The sequence below is a fragment of the Mirounga leonina genome, unplaced genomic scaffold, assembly GCF_011800145.1.
Source record: "Mirounga leonina isolate KUSES-001 unplaced genomic scaffold, KU_Mleo_1.0 Mir_165, whole genome shotgun sequence".
NCBI classification, from domain to species: domain Eukaryota; kingdom Metazoa; phylum Chordata; class Mammalia; order Carnivora; family Phocidae; genus Mirounga; species Mirounga leonina.
The window spans coordinates 4,623,927-4,640,112 of NW_023270415.1; the positions used below are offsets into that span (position 1 = coordinate 4,623,927).

The 16,186-nt window shown below is 37.2% G+C and overlaps 1 protein-coding gene across 1 annotated transcript in view; it reads right to left on the reverse strand.

Annotated features, from left to right (window-relative positions):
• PXDNL (peroxidasin like) overlaps positions 1 to 16,186 on the reverse strand; it is a 507,553-nt gene that overhangs the window by 22,524 nt on the left and 468,843 nt on the right. Inside the window, exons 20-21 of the mRNA XM_035011137.1 lie at positions 7,466 to 7,580; positions 4,208 to 4,337 (exon numbers count right to left, since the gene is read on the reverse strand). Coding sequence (XP_034867028.1) covers positions 4,208 to 4,337; positions 7,466 to 7,580 — 245 coding nt within the window. The remainder of the gene's footprint in view (positions 1 to 4,207; positions 4,338 to 7,465; positions 7,581 to 16,186) is intronic.

The window sequence follows — 16,186 nt, forward strand, 5'->3', positions numbered from 1 at the left end:
AAAATGTACAGAGCATTTTGTTTTCTATAAACAAATGATATACATGCAAGATGAATTCCAAGCCTATAACAATTTAAGTAAATTCTAGCTCTGGAAAATAATATAATGACAGAGGTGTAAACACCATGAACCTCAACCATAAAATAATAAATATCTGTATGAGAGGCTCCTAGAGAAAGAGAAAACATATCCGTTATACCAAAGGGCTGTGGAAAAAGCATATACCATATGAAGACTACAATTCAGTTTTATTATGATATTGACATTTATACAAAAATATAGTATATGCTTATTTTAATTAATTTTAAATATTAAATGCAAACTTGCGTGTCTTATTTAGCTTGAATAGAACTTGAAATAAATGGCTTAAGAGCTTATTTGAATGGCCTAGATTTCTCTTAAAAAATCTGATGGTTTGAGTCTGAATGTATGTCTTATTTTACTCTATATTCATACAAAAGGATACTAGATATCTGAGAACTTGTCCCAAAGTTTCAACTATTCTTTATAAAGCACTTACTGTGACATCAAACAGTTTGAAAATCTCATTTTAATAATTTAATTTTAATTAAAGGTATAAGTTCTTATATATCATCTCATTGTTCATTATATACCACCTCCCCCCTGCAACACACACAAACACTCTTTACAGCCATGTAAATTAGGCACTATCACAGATTGAAATAATTAAATGTTCTGAATGTAGTTATGGCTCTAGTTATCTCTACAATGATCAGAATCATATTTAAAGGCAAATATAATTTACTATAATCCACTGATTACAAAACACCTATAACACCATGGAATTTGCAGACCACCTTCATTACTTTGATTCTATCATGGTTAAAGGACCACCATTAATGAATATCTTTTCTAGACATTCCAAAGTCACCTAATAAATGTAAACCACCAACAATGGAAAATGTGAAGACTGGCACTATTTCACAGCCCCGTAGACAAAATGCACCTAGGGTCAGAAAGTAAAGGTAGAAACCCATGGCTAGTAACTGAAGGTTGGAATCTTGTGTCTTAGACAAGGGATGGTCTCAAGAATAACAATAATCTCAGGGCGCCTGGGTGGCTCAGTTGGTTAAGCGACTGCCTTCGGCTCAGGTCATGATCCTGGAGTCCCGGGATCAAGTCCCACATTGGGCTCCCTGCTCAGCAGGGGGTCTGCTTCTCCCTCTGCCCTCTTCCCTCTCCTGCTCTCTGTCTCTCATTCTCTCTCTCTCAAATAAAAAAAAAAGAATAACAATAATCTCCTACATGATGAGTACCACTATGGACTACAGTTTCTATATTCTGTTTAATCTACTTCTTCATTGTCTTTAATTTTACCATGAGAAATACACATGGCTTTATCTGGATGCTCACTTTTCATAAAATAAAGGATTTAATTTCTGTTTTTTATTTATTTACAGAATGTATTGCATTCATGTTGATAAGCAACAGAAAAGCTACAAAGCTGCACACACTGCACATTTAGAAATGTCCTTCTTTAGCTAAGAGGATGCATTTCACATTAACATGGACCATTAAAATGCAGGTCTTTATACAGTAAATGACAGATTAACAACAAATATTAATTTCACAAATCCTAAGGGCTTGTTATATCTGAAAATATGCTTTGTCCTCAAAACTTCTGCTTTCATCATCCTGTCCACCTCTGAGTGCTTCTTGCTCTGGTCATAGACGTTGTTGTAGATGCTCTTGAAAGCCACCCAGGAAATATGGTCAATTTATCTCTGTGTTCCATTCTAAACCTTTTATTTTCTTTTTTCAATCTACTTTACATGATCTGGGTTGATTTCTGATTTGAATCAATATTTCCCAATGCTGGTATTATGTCATATTTATTTACTCATTCAATTTTTATCTGTCAAGATTTTGTTGGTTTTCATTCAGTGTGCCCACAGTTCTGTGCCCTACTGCCCCCTCTTCCCATCAGTGTGTCCTGCCACAGCTCAGGAAAACCTGACTCCTGTAAGAGCTCTCAGGACCTTCTAAACTGCCTCTTCCATATTTGTCCAATCCTTACAAGCCCTTTATATTCCTCATAGACCCAGAACTTTTTGAGTTCAAAAAGAAAACAGGGTTGCCTGGGTGGCTCAGTCGGTTAAGCGGTTGCCTTCAGCTAAGGTTATGATCCCAGGGTTCTGGGATCGAGCCCTGCATTTGGCTCCCTGCTCAGTGGGGAGCCTGCTTCTCCCTCTCCCTCTGCCCCTGCTGTGTGCTCACTCTCTCTCTCTCTCTCTGACAAATAAATAAAATAAAATATTAAAAGAACAAAACAAAAAGAAACATCTGTTGTTTTATTTATTTATTTATTTTTAAAGATTTTATTTATTTGACAGAGAGAGACAGAGCAAGAGAGGGAACAAAGAAGGGGGAGTGGGAGAAGGAGAAGCAGGCTTCCCGCTGAGCAGGGAGCTGGATGTGAGGCTCGATCCCAGGACCCTGGGATCATGACCTGAGCCGAAGGCCATTGCTTAAAGACTGAGCCACCCAGGCACTCCAACATTGGTTGTTTTTAAATAAGTACTATATGTCAGTCACTGAGGATCCAGCAGTGAAACGGCACCAGCTATTAAGAAATTTACAATATAATGGAAGAGATAGAGCAAGTTAACAGGAAAAAACACTTTTCCTTGATACATTTAGAGATATGTGTTACTTCAAATTGTTATTGGACAACTAGGAGGGCCAGCTACTGCAGTCTTGGGGTATATGGAATGCTTCTAATCACTATAGCACATATCAAAGATGAAATATCACCACTAACATGTAGATAAAATTGGACTAAAATGTTGCTTATGGATTCTACCTGTGTCTGAAAATCCATAAAATAAGTTTATGAAAAAATAATTTGCTATATAGATAAATGGATTAATGTTTAAATTAACAGGGCCTACCTTCTGCAGCCCAGTGCTGAGGACTTTCTCTTACCAGTATAACTATGACACATAAGCTCACTGAAAATAAAATAAAGGTCCCTAGACTCAGTGGGGTCCCAGAGTCCTAGGTCACCCCAACCGTTCCAAGATGGAATAACCTTATCCTTCAAGAATAACCTTCAAGAAACAATGCTTCACATCTTTGAGATTCATGTTCAGACTCAGATTGGACAACTGATTGGACAAATTGGTGTTCTGGTCACAAGGAACGGTGCTGATGGGTAGCACACTGATGCAAACCATGGCTGCAGCCAGCCCCTAAGGGTGGCACACACATCACATCAAGCAGGTAATCTCGCATTTCTATACAAGATAATATTTTTACATTCAAACGCAACAGTAATATGTTAAGGAGGTTACTGTTCACAAAGTGCCTCTGCCATATAATCTTGTTTGATCCTCATAACATTCCTGAAAGTCCAGAGGACAGCACTTATTCTGAATGGTCAAATAAATTGCCCAGTTCAGACAACTTATAAAGGTAGAACTTCCTGTCTGCAGACCCTGGGTTTTTCTCACACCCCTACAGTGCTTTCTGCCTCAAGACCACTGATGGTAGGAAGGAAAGAATATGCTTCACAGTGACATTAAAATCAAAGAAGGAGCCAGCATGGCACCATGCCTTGAAAGAGATCAGACTTCCATTTCTGAATAAAACCATCTAATTGCCATTTCTAATACAAGCCAAATCTCTCATTGACTCATTCCCAAATTTTAGAAAAAATGAAATAAACCATGAGCCAGAACACCTGGCAAAATAAGCAAAAGTGCAGAGGAGTGTGGAAATTTCATTTTTAACAATAGCTTTTTAAGAAAAGGAAAGCCAGACAAACCAGTAATCCCTGAGAGGCTTGTTTGGACTCCATTTCAAAAACAAAAAAATTATAAGAAAAGTATGTGTTGGCCTGTTACAAATTATCTATATCCACAGAGATAAAGAGAGCACCCGAACACAACTATTCAGAAAGGCACTGAGCAGGAACTCAGAAACTCACTGAGCAGAGAGCTCCATCACTGGGACCCTCTGTATTGAAGATATTGGTATTTGGTAGAAAGGAAATGGATTTTACCCAGTGCTCCTTCCCTGAATTCAACTATTATAAGGAAATTGTCCACATAAATATAATAACTCCTCATTATTATTCTGGTATTGTGCTATATATTCACAAAGTCATTGGACAGATTTTTTTTTTTTAATCTAGTTATTCCAATCTCTACAACAAGGACATGTTACTTAGGGGGAAAAAACGAACCTGTTCTCTGAGAGCTTTGATGGTTTTTTGAATTTCCACTGCAAAACTGCTGAAATCTTGGGCAAAATTTGCTTTTGCCAGAAGTGTCACGTTTCTATCATCTTCATCAATATACAAGTGATCTTGTTGCCTGTTTATACAAGAAGCAAATAAAATGCTGAAAAATAGAAGTTGCATAGTAAAAAAAATTAACAACTATTCCTCAGGCATTGGAATGTACAGGACATTGTGACTGCTATGCTGTGTGGACATAAAAAAGATGTGACTGGAATTAGAAAATAAATTAAATGACATATAAGAAGATAATCCAGAATGTCACATCTGTTCCACATAGTTTACTCAAAATGATAAGGAAGTATTTCTTAGGAAATAAAGGGAATGCCACGTAGTATTACATATCTATTTGACATATTATTTAGATCTCAAATTATGTCTTTTGCTAAAAATTATTCATTCCACTTCACAGTGAAAGAGCAGTGACAAATTAAATATTATATATTATATATTATATAGCACCCAGGTGGGAAATTTCCTTGCTCTATTATAAATTCATGGCAAGAACTAAATTAAGAATACTAGTCTGACAAAAATCTAATCTTAAACCCAATGCAAAATAGCTCAGTATTATCGATAGTAAAAGGAAATAAAAAGTGTTGGGCTGAATTTAAAATATGATTCCTAGAGCTTAACTGAAGTTCTCAAAAGACAGAGGTAAATAATGAGTTTGGAAAATTGAAATGAAAGTTCCATCCACCTATGATTACAATATATTGTCAAAAATATTTTTATATAGATTTGATTTAGTTGATGTGCTATTAATGTCTCAAGTTTTCTTTTTTTCCCTAAATTTTGTTAAAGGTTCTTTGTGAAGAAGCCATTGTAACTTTCAAAACTGTTCTGCTTGATATATGTCTTCTATTGTTCAGTAAGAAAATAGCTTGCCAGATACAGTACATCCCATGAGCTTGTAAAACAATTCCTAGGCCAAGGACATGTTACAGAGCTTATATCAGAGAGGGAATTTAGGAAAAGATAGCACTGAAAAAGAACAGGAGTTACCAATGCCAGTTACTCAGCCACTAGATCAACTCTATGTCCCATAAGACACTATGAATTAGGGGCACCATTAATCACTAGTGGCCTCACACCAGCTTTTACTATGGTGCTATGTTCAAATTGATTCAAGTGTACCAATGTTGACATGGACGATATTAGTAATAATGGATAATTTTAATTAAGATTATTTGACACTTTTGTTTGCATGGTGCTCTCTCCTGTAGATCATCAGTGTTGAATCAAAGGGGATTTAGCCACAAGGAAGTCTGGATGATTGTATAAAGGTATAACCAAGATTTAAAGTACTGAATGTAGGAACACAGGGAGTAGCTGCTATTGGCAAAACCAGATTATACAGTCAGATGGTGTTCACAATGGAACAAGTATGTGTTGGGTGTGGGTTATGTAATAAGCATTATGCTAAGATACATGTGAGGGTGCTTTCCAGTAAGTAGGCTGCTAACACTCTCTCAGAAAAGGGTGACTGATGAACAAGCAGGAAATACAACATTTGTATGAGGAAGACAAATAAGAAGGTAATGACTTCTGCCTGGGGTAGGGGTAGGAGGTGGCATGAGTCAGGGAAGCTAAATAAAGCAGACCATAATTCTTCATCCATTTCAGGGACCATGCAGCTCTGATTGTTCTGACCTAGATACCACATCGCTTCACTCAATGCACCCAGCAGTGCCAAGAGACACTTGAAGCAGACCTGTCTTTCAGATGAGAATACTGTAACAGAAAGTTAATATGTCCATATGATGCAGCTATTAAATTGTGCAGCTGGATGCAAATCAGGATTTTTAAAAACAAAATTTAGAAGTCCTTTTTTAACCACTACACAGACATTTTAGGCCTGATCATACTTGTGTTTTAGACAGTGTGGAAAGAGAGAAGAGAGACAAGGATACCAGCTAGGGAGATTACTGGGGGGTTGTGGGGAAGGTGGGGGGAGGATGGAAGGAAAAGATAGATAGTATGGATGTTGCTATATATTATTAAAAACATGAAACTCAGGGCGCCTGGGTGGCTCAGTTGGTTAAGCGACTGCCTTCGGCTCAGGTCATGATCCTGGAGTCCGGGGATCAAGTCCCGCATCGGGCTCCCTGCTCGGCAGGGAGCCTGCTTCTCCCTCTAACCCTCCCCCCTCTCATGTACTCTCTCTCTCATTCTCGCTCTCTCAAATAAATAAATAAATCTTTAAAAATAAAAAAAATTAAAAAATAAAATAAAATAAAAACATGAAACTCAGCATAGAGCTTGTAAGAAAAAATAATATTTATCAAGTTAAACTGATGTTAATTCATGAATAATGTATTGAAAAATGGCTCAATTTGTGACTGAGAAAGAGTAAATGCAAGAAAGATGAATGTGCAGAGAAAAGTAAAAGTGATATCATAGCCTGAATGATCTGTGCACACTGAGTGATGGGATTTGGCCCTCTTTGGTCTAAACAAGTCTTCAGCACAACAGAACTATCTACAAAGGATTACTGCAGTGTGTATAGTTAGAAGAAAAAACAAAACTGGTATTATCTTTTTATTATCACATCAAAAGTAAACAGAACTCCCAATTGCAAGGCACATGTTTGAGTCAAATTTGATAAGATTGGCAGGAGACTAAAACTGAAATTAACCAATCTGTAGCTGAGTGACTAAGGCTACAGGTAAGCAGAACATCCATGAGGTCACCATAATCTTAAAGAGACTAAGATTTTGATGAAGGAATAAGATTGACATTTCTCAATTTTCTGAGGGATCAAAAATATCCCATCTTGGTCACAAATTAAACCTTCCTTGCAAGACACTATACATGAATTAAAATCAACTTAGCTTGATAAATATTATTACTTTTCTTACAAACAATATGCTGAGTTTCCTATTTTTGAAAAGAATTTTAAAAACAGCAATATCCATAATGTGATTTAAGGAATCATTAAATTTAAATCATAAATAACATCTATGATGTGCAATTTTCTGTACTTTATTGAGAAATATTTATTGCTAAGTATGCCCTGGATATGATGTCCCAGAATGAAAAGGAACCCATATTTATTACAAAATTTATTTATTTGTTCATTGTTGTATAATTTATCCTATATGTAAATGAGTCAACCATGGTTTCTATAAAACCCCTCAAATTGTATATTTGAAATAAATCTATGGTAAATAGCCCAAAGAAATTAGATATTTATGTACATACCTACTGATTAGATCACTTAAGTCCGTATCTTTCTCATCAGGATAGCTGTATTGAGCAGAGCGTTTCTCTCGAGATTCTTGTGTGAATGCTCTGAACTGGCCTCTACTCCTACAGTCTGTGGGGAAAAAGTATCCACATGAGCATTGTGTGAGATTGGCATCATCTTCCTGTCTAGAGTATCTCTTCAATTGAGGAGGGAGATGGATAGCTCTTCAGTCAGTTCAATTACAGGTTTCTGGTTTTGCAAGTGGCTGCATCTCTGTTTTTACCAAAGCAGATGAAATACCAAGGCAGTTTGCAAAATCCATAGAGTCTCCATAGGGAGAGGAAGTTGAATCTGAGGAAGGACACTGATCATGGGGTACATTTTTTTCACTTAGAGGACTTGAAAATGAGGAAAGGAACAAAAACGTGGTAGACAGAATGCTTGAAATTCTGAGCTCCTCAAATTACTTAATCAACACCTGCTACCAACTCAAGGCTAGTTTTTTGTTTTTAATGACCTCTATTGCACAACAATGTGCATATAGTTAACACTACTGTACTGTACACTTAAAATGGCTAGCATAGTAAATTTTTTTGTTATGTGTTTTTCACCACAATAAAAAAACATGAGAATGTTATGAAAATTTTTATATAAGTACAAAACAACAACAAATGCTCTTTAAATTTCATCTGAAAACAGTTGGATTGGAAACTATGTATATTGAGAAGAGGAAAAACAATGATGTAGGAACCTACCTTTCCAAATAGTAAAACTACTATATATAAAGCTAAAAAAAAAAAAAAAGGAATTTTTAATACTGGAATAAAAAATAGATTGAAGTGGAACATGATAACAATCCCAGAGCATTTCACTATGCACTTGAATCTAAAAGGTTACACTGGACAGCATAAATTGGAGGGGAACAAGGAATTACCCTACAGCTTTTTGTGTTGGGCAATGAGCAAGTTATTTCTTAGGGAAGGGAGTTATTTCTTAGGGAAGGGAGAGATGTAAAGACAACTTACATCTTCACCTTAGCATATATAAATTAAAATCAAGAGGAATATGCCCCATGATAAATTGTTAAGCAAAGCTGAAGATAAAATTTAAGTTGATTTTTTAAATAACAAAATAAATGGCAAATACTATAAAATTAGACACAAAATAAAAGTAAAACTTTGTTATGCAATATGAATTTACCAATATTAAAACATATAAAAAATAAACTGAAATGACAACATGTCAAAATGGTGACAGTGATGTGTCTAGAACATTATTATGGTTGTTATTTCTTTTCTCTTATTCTACCTCTATCCTTTGTTTTGTCCCAGTTTTCAATAAGAAACAGTCATAATTTAAACAATTTAAAAACAGTAAATGTAAATAAGCAGAGAGAAATGGATTATTCCAAGTCTGACGGTGGGCTGAGCCCTAGGACAGGTGTGAGACTTTGGACATTTGAAGAGGAACATGGAGGTACAGAATTCTTCCCAAGGACAGAGAAGTACTCAAGAAGGGAGGTAGAACTGTGGCAATGACAAACTACCTCAATGGGCAAGCTTTGCCAGTGAACTGGTGGGAAATGCATGCAGTTGAAAATGTTGCGTGTGTTACTTTTGAAACTATAGTATTGAGACATTATAGATAAAGCTATGCAGTATACTAACAGATCTATATGTGCCTACTTTTACACCATTACTTCAACCTAGCGCCTTTTAAATAACCAATAATCCATAAATATTTGCATATCTAGGTGAGAAAAAAAGAAATAGAAATGAAAACAAAAAACACAACTAACATATATGGGTTTCACTCATATAGTAAAACTTAGTTTTTCTATTTCTGAAAAGTATATAATTTTTGTCAATAAATATTTATGTGGAACTTACTAAACTATTAGACTAAGTACTGTAGGGAAAATAAAAATGAATAAGGCATGGTTCTTGGTTTTGAACAGTTTGCAAGTGGAAAAACACAGCATTTCCAGTTAAGCCCATATATCTCCCCTTTAAATTCTCATATAAAAAGGAAAAGTATAGAGGAAGGAGGAGCAAGATGGCAGAGGAGTAGGAGATCAAAATTTTGTCTGGTCCCAGGAATTCAGCTAGATAGGGATCAAACCATTCTGAAAACCTATGAACTCAACAAGAGAGTGAAGAAAAGAATAGCAGCAACTCTCTGAACAGAAAAGCGACCACTTTCTGGAAGGTAGGACGTGTGGGAAAGTGAATCAGAGGCAATATTTGTGAAGATAGACAGTGGGGGAGGGGGCCTCTGTCAGCTGCTACTGACAAGTGATTAGAGCAGTGGAGCACAAAATCGAAACTTTTAGAAGTCTGAGGGACATTGCTTCAGTGGCTAAGCAGGGGGTGGAACCCTCGCTGGGACAGTGTGGTCTCAGGACCGTCAGAGTCACAGAAAGACTGGGGGTGCCTGAGTGCGGCAGAGCACCCAGGTATCAGAGCAGGGAATCCAGCTGCATAGATGGAGCCAAGGAGCGGGCTCTCAGCTCAGGGTCGGCATAAACTGTGATCCACAGCACAGTTGGGCCACTGCTCTTCCAGCAGGGACCCAACAAGGGGCAGATCCGAGGAGACTCCCCTACCTCCTCTGGGAGGAGCAGCATGGGAGTGCACCACAGGGATCTGCTGGGTTTGGAGACTCCAAAAGGGGTCGTGTGCCAGAGATAGAAATGCTCGGTCACAGGCCAGGTGAGCACGGAGTGCAGCCAGAGACAGGGAGATGGGAGTGATTGACTGTTTTTCTCTAGGGGCTCACTGAGGAGTGGGACCCTGGGTTCTTGGGTCCTCTGGGGTGGAGATTGAGGGGCTGCCATTTTCACTCTCATCCTCCAAAGGCTGTGCAGAAAGCTTGCAGGGAACAAAAGCTCCCAAGAGCAAACCCAAGCAGATTACTTAGCAGGGCAATTCTGCCTCCAGGCAAAGACATTTGAGAACCATGGCAACAGGCCCCTCCCCCAGAAGATCAGCAAGAACAGCCAGCCAAGACCAAGTTTAATGATCAATGAGAATGGCAGAACTCCAGTGCTAGGGGAATACTGCACATAAAATTCATGGCTTTTCCCCCATGATTCTTTAGTCTTTCAAAGCTATTTTTTTTAATTTTCTGTTTTTGCTTTTTCTTTTTTTTTTGAATTTATCTTTTTCCCTTTTTCAACCAACATCTTATCAATCCCTTTTTTAAAAAACTATTTTTATTTTTCATTTTTAGAGCCATATTCTATCTCTTCAAAGTAGTTAAACTTATTTTTGATATATATGTATATATATATGTTGTTCTTTCTTTAAGATTTTGGGATACAGTTTTTTCTAACAGACCAAAATATACCCTAAATCTCTAGTGTATGGCTTTATTCTAGTCTCCTGCCTGATCACATTCTCTACCTTTTATTTTTTTTAATCCTCTTCTTTCTTTTTTCAACCAACTTCTTATGTTACCTTTTATGAAATCTTTTATAATTTTCATCTCTACATTATATTCCATCCCTTCATTGAATTTACCCTTCCTTTTGTACATATATAAGTTTTTCTTTCTTTTAATTTTTGGGAGGCACTTTTTCCTAACAGACCAAAATATGCCCAAAATCTAGTGTGTGGCACTAAACTATGCACCAGCCTGTTCATATTTGATCACATTCTGTTTTTGATATGTTTCATTTTGTTTTGTTTTATCTTTTTCTTTTTCTTTTTTCATTCTTCCCCTTTCTTTTCCCCCAGGTTCAGGTCTCTTCTGATTTGCTTAGTGTATATTTTTCTAGGGTCATTTTTACCCTGTTAGCATTTTGTTCTCTCATTCATCTACTCTCCTCTGGACAAAATGACAAGATGGAAAAAAATCACCTCAACAAAACGAACAAGAGGCAGTACTGACTGCCAGGGACCTGATCAATACGGACATTAGTAAGATGTTGGACTAGAGTTCAGAATGACAATTTTAAAGATACTAGTTGGGCTTGAAAAAAGCATGCAATATATTAGAGAAACACTTTCTGGAGAAATAAAAGAACTAAAATCTAACAAAGTCGAAATCAAAAAGGATATTAATGAGGTGCAATAAAAAATGGAGGCTCTAACTGCTAGGATAAGTGAGGCAGAAGAGAGAATCAGTGATATAGAAGACCAAATGATGGAAAATAAAGAAGCTGAGAAAAAGAGAGATAAACAACTACTGGTTCACAAGGGCAGAATTCGAGAGATAAGTGATACCATAAGACGAAACAACATTAGAATAATTGGGATCCCAGAAGAAGAAGAAAGAGAGAGAGGGGCAGAAGGTATACTGGAGCATATTATAGCAGAGAACTTCCCTAATTTGTGGAAGGAAACAGACATCAAAATCCAGGAAACACCCCTCAAAATCAATAAAAATAGGTCAACATCTCGACATCTAGTAGTAAAACTTATGAGTCTCAGAGACAAAGAGAAAATCCTGAAAGCAGCTCGGGAGAAGAGATCTGTAAAATACAATGGTAGAAACAGAAGATTGGTAACAGACCTATCCATGGAGACCTGGCAGGCCAGAAAGGACTGGCATGATATATTCACAGCACTAAATGAGAAAAATATGTAGCCAAGAATACTGTATCTAGCTAGGCTGTCATTGAAAATAGAAGGAGAGATAAATAGCCTCCAGGGCAAAAACTAAAGAAATATGCAAACAGGAAACCAGCCCTACAAGAAATATTGTAAGGGGTCTTCTAAGCAAAGTGAGAGCCTAAAAGTAACATAGACCAGAAAGGAACACAGACAATATACAGTAACAGTCACCTGACAGGCAATACAATGGCACTAAATTGATATCTTTCAATAGTTACCCTGAATGTAAATGGGCTAAATGCCCCAATCAAAAGACACAGGCTATCAGATTGGATAAAAAAACAGGACCCATCGATATGCTGTCTGCAAGAGACTCATTTTAGACCCAAAGACACCCTTAGATTGAACGTGAAGGGGTGGAAAACCATTTACCATGCTAATGGACACCAAAAGAAAGCTGGGGGGGGGGGCAATCCTTATATCAGACAAATTAGATTTTAAACCAAAGACTACAATAAGAGATGAAGAAGGACACTATATCATACTTAAAGTGTCTATCCAATAAGAAGGTCTAACAATTGTAAATATCTATGTCCCTAACATGGGAGCAGCCAATTATATAAGCCAATTAATAACAAAAGCAAAGAAACACATTGACAACAATACAGTAATAGTGGGGGACTTTAACAGCCCCCTCACTGAAATGGACAGATCATCTAAGCAAAAGATCAACAAGGAAATAAAGACTTTAAATGACGCACTGGACAAAATGGACTTCACAGATCCATTCAGAACATTCCATCCCAAAGCAACAGAATACACATTCTTCTCTAGTGCCCATGGAACATTCTCCAGAATAGATCACATCCTAGGTCATAAATCAGGTCTTAACTGGTACCAAAAGATTGGGATCATTCCCTGCCTATTTTCAGACCACAATGCTTTGAAACTAGAACTCAATCACAAGAGGAAAGTCAGAAAGAACTCAAATACACGGACCTAAAGAGCATCCTACTAATAAATGAATGGGTCTATCAGGAAATCAAAGAAGAATTAAAAAAATTCATGGAAACAAATGAAAATGAAAACACAACTGTTCAAAATCTTTGGGATGCAGCAAAGGCAGTCCTAAGAGGAAAGTATATAGCAATACAAGCCCTTCTCAAGAAACAAGAAAGGGCTCAAATACACAACCTAACCCTACACCTAAAGGAGCTGGAGAAAGAACAGCAAATAAAGCCTAAACCCAGCAGGAGAAGAGAAATAATAAAGATCCGAGCAGAAATCAATGAAATAGAAACCAGAAGAACAGTAGAACAGATCAACGAAACTAGGAGCTGGTTCTTTGAAAGAATTAACAAGATTGATAAACCCCTGGCCAGACTTATCAAAAAGAAAAGAGAAGTGACCCAAATAAATAAAATCATGAACGAAAGAGGAGAGATCACAACCAACACCAAAGAAATACAAACAATTATAAGAACATATTATGAGCAACTCTATGGCAGCAAATCAGATAATCTGGAAGAAATGGATGCATTCCTAGAGATGTATCAACTACCAAAACTGAACGAGGAAGAAATAGAAAACCTGAACACTTATAACCACTAAGGACATTGAAGGAGTAATCTTCAAACAAAAGCCCTAACAAACAAAAGCCCAGGGCCAGATGGCTTCCCAGGGGAATTCTACCAAACATTTCAAGAATTAATACCTATTCTTCTGAAACTGTTCCAAAAAATAGAAATGGAAGGAAAACTTCCAAACTTGTTTTATGAGGCCAGCATTACCTTGATCCCAAAACCATACAAAGAACCCATCAAAAAGGAGAATTACAGACCAATATCCTTGATGAACTTGGATGCAAAAAATCTCACCAAAATACTAGCCAATAGGATCCAACAGTATATTAAAAGGATTATTCACCATGACCAAGTGGGATTTATCTGTGGGCTGCAATGTTGGTTCAACATCTGCAAATCAATCCATGTGATACAATACATTAATGAAAGAAAGAACAAGAACCATATGATCCTTTCAAAAGCTGCAGAAAAAGTATTTGAGAAATCCTTTCTTGATCCTTTCTTGATCAAAACTCTTCAGAGTATAGGGATAGAGGGTACATACCTCGATATCATAAAAGCCATCTATGAAAAACCCACAGCAAATATCATTCTCAATGCAGAAAAACTGAGAGTTTTCCCCTAAGGTCAGGAACATGGCAGGGATGTCCACTATCACCACTGCTATTCAATATAGTATTAGAAGCCCTAGCCACAGCAATCAGACAACAAAAAGAAATCAAAGGCATCTGAATCAGCAAAGAATAAGTCAAACTCTCACTCTTTGCACATGATATGATACTTCATGTGGAAAACCCCAAAGACTCCACCCCAACACTGCTAGAACTCATACAGGAATTCAGCAAAGTGGCAGGATATAATATCAATGCACAGAAATCAGTGGCATTCCTATACACCAACAACAAGACAAAAGAGAGATTAAGGAGTCGATCCCATTTACAATTGCACGCAAAACCATAAGTTACCTAGGAATAAATGTAACCATGAGACAAAGAATCTGTACTCAGAAAACTATAGCATACTCAGGAAAGAAATTGAGGAAGAGACAAAAAAAATGGAAAAACGTTCCATGCTCATGGATTGGAAGAACAAATATTGTGAAGATGTCAATGCTACCTAGAGCAATCTACACATTTAATGCAATCCATATCAAAAGACCATCCACTTTTTTCAAAGAAATGTAACAAATAATCCTAAAACTTGTATGGAACCAGAAAAGACCCCGAATAGCCAGAGGAATGTTGAAAAAGAAAAGCAAAGTTGGCGGCGTCACAATTCTGGACTTCAAACTCTATTACAAAGCTGTCATCATCAAGACAGTATGGTACTGGCACAAAAACAGACACATAGATCAATGGAACAGAAAAGAGCCCAGAAATGGACCCTCAACTCTATGGTCAACTAATCTTCGACAAAGTAGGAAAGAATGTCCAATGGAAAAAAGACAGTCTTTTCAACAAATGGTGTTGGGAAAATTGGACAGCCACTTGCAGAAGAATGAAATTGGACCATGTCCTTATACCACACACAAAAATAGACTCAAAATGATTGAAAGACCTAAATGTGAGACAGGAGTTCATCAAAATCCTAAAGGAGAACACAGGCAGCAACTTTTTCAACCTCAGCCGCAGCAACTTCTTCCTAGAAACATCGCCAAAGACAAGGGAAGCAAGAGCAAAAATGAACCATTGGGACTTCATCAAGATTAAAAGCTTTTGCAAAGCAAAGGAAACAGTCAACAAAACCAAAAGACAGAATGGGAGAAGATATTTGCAAATGACATATCAGATAAAGGGCTAGTATCCAAAATCTATAAAGAACTTATTAAACTCAACACCCAAAGAATAAATGATCCAATCAAGAAATGGGCAGAAGACATGAATAGATATTTTTCCAAAGAAGACATCCAAATGGCCAACAGCCACATGAAAAAGTGTTCCACATCGCTCAGCATCAGGGAAATCCAAATCCAAACCTCAATGAGATACCACCTCACACCAGTCAGAATGGCTAAAATTAACAAGTCAGGAAACGACAGATGTTGGCGGGGATGTGGAGAAAGGGGAACCTTCCTACACTGTTCGTGAGAATGCAAGCTGGTACAGCCACTCTGGAATCAATATGGAGGTTCCTCAAAAAGTTGAAAATAGAGCTACCATATGACTCAGCAATTGCACTACTGGGTATTTACCCCAAAGATACAAAATAGGGATCCAAAGGTGTACGTGCACCCTGATGTTTATAGCAGCAATGTCCACAATAGGCAAAGTATGGAAAGAGCCAAGATGTCCATCGACAGATGAATGGATAAAGAAGAAGTTGTATATATATATACAATGGAATATTGGAGCGATCAAAAGGAATGGAATCTTGCCATTTGAACCGATGTGGATGGAACTGGAGGGTGTTATGCTGAGCAAAATAAGTCAATCAGAGAAAGACATGTGTCATATGATCCCACTGATTTGAGGAATTCTTAATCTGAGGAAACAAACTGAGCATAGCTGGAGTGGTGGGAGGGTGGGGAGGGATGGGTGGCTGGGTGATAGACATGAGGGAGGGTATGTGCTATGGTGAGCGCTTGAATTGTGTGAGA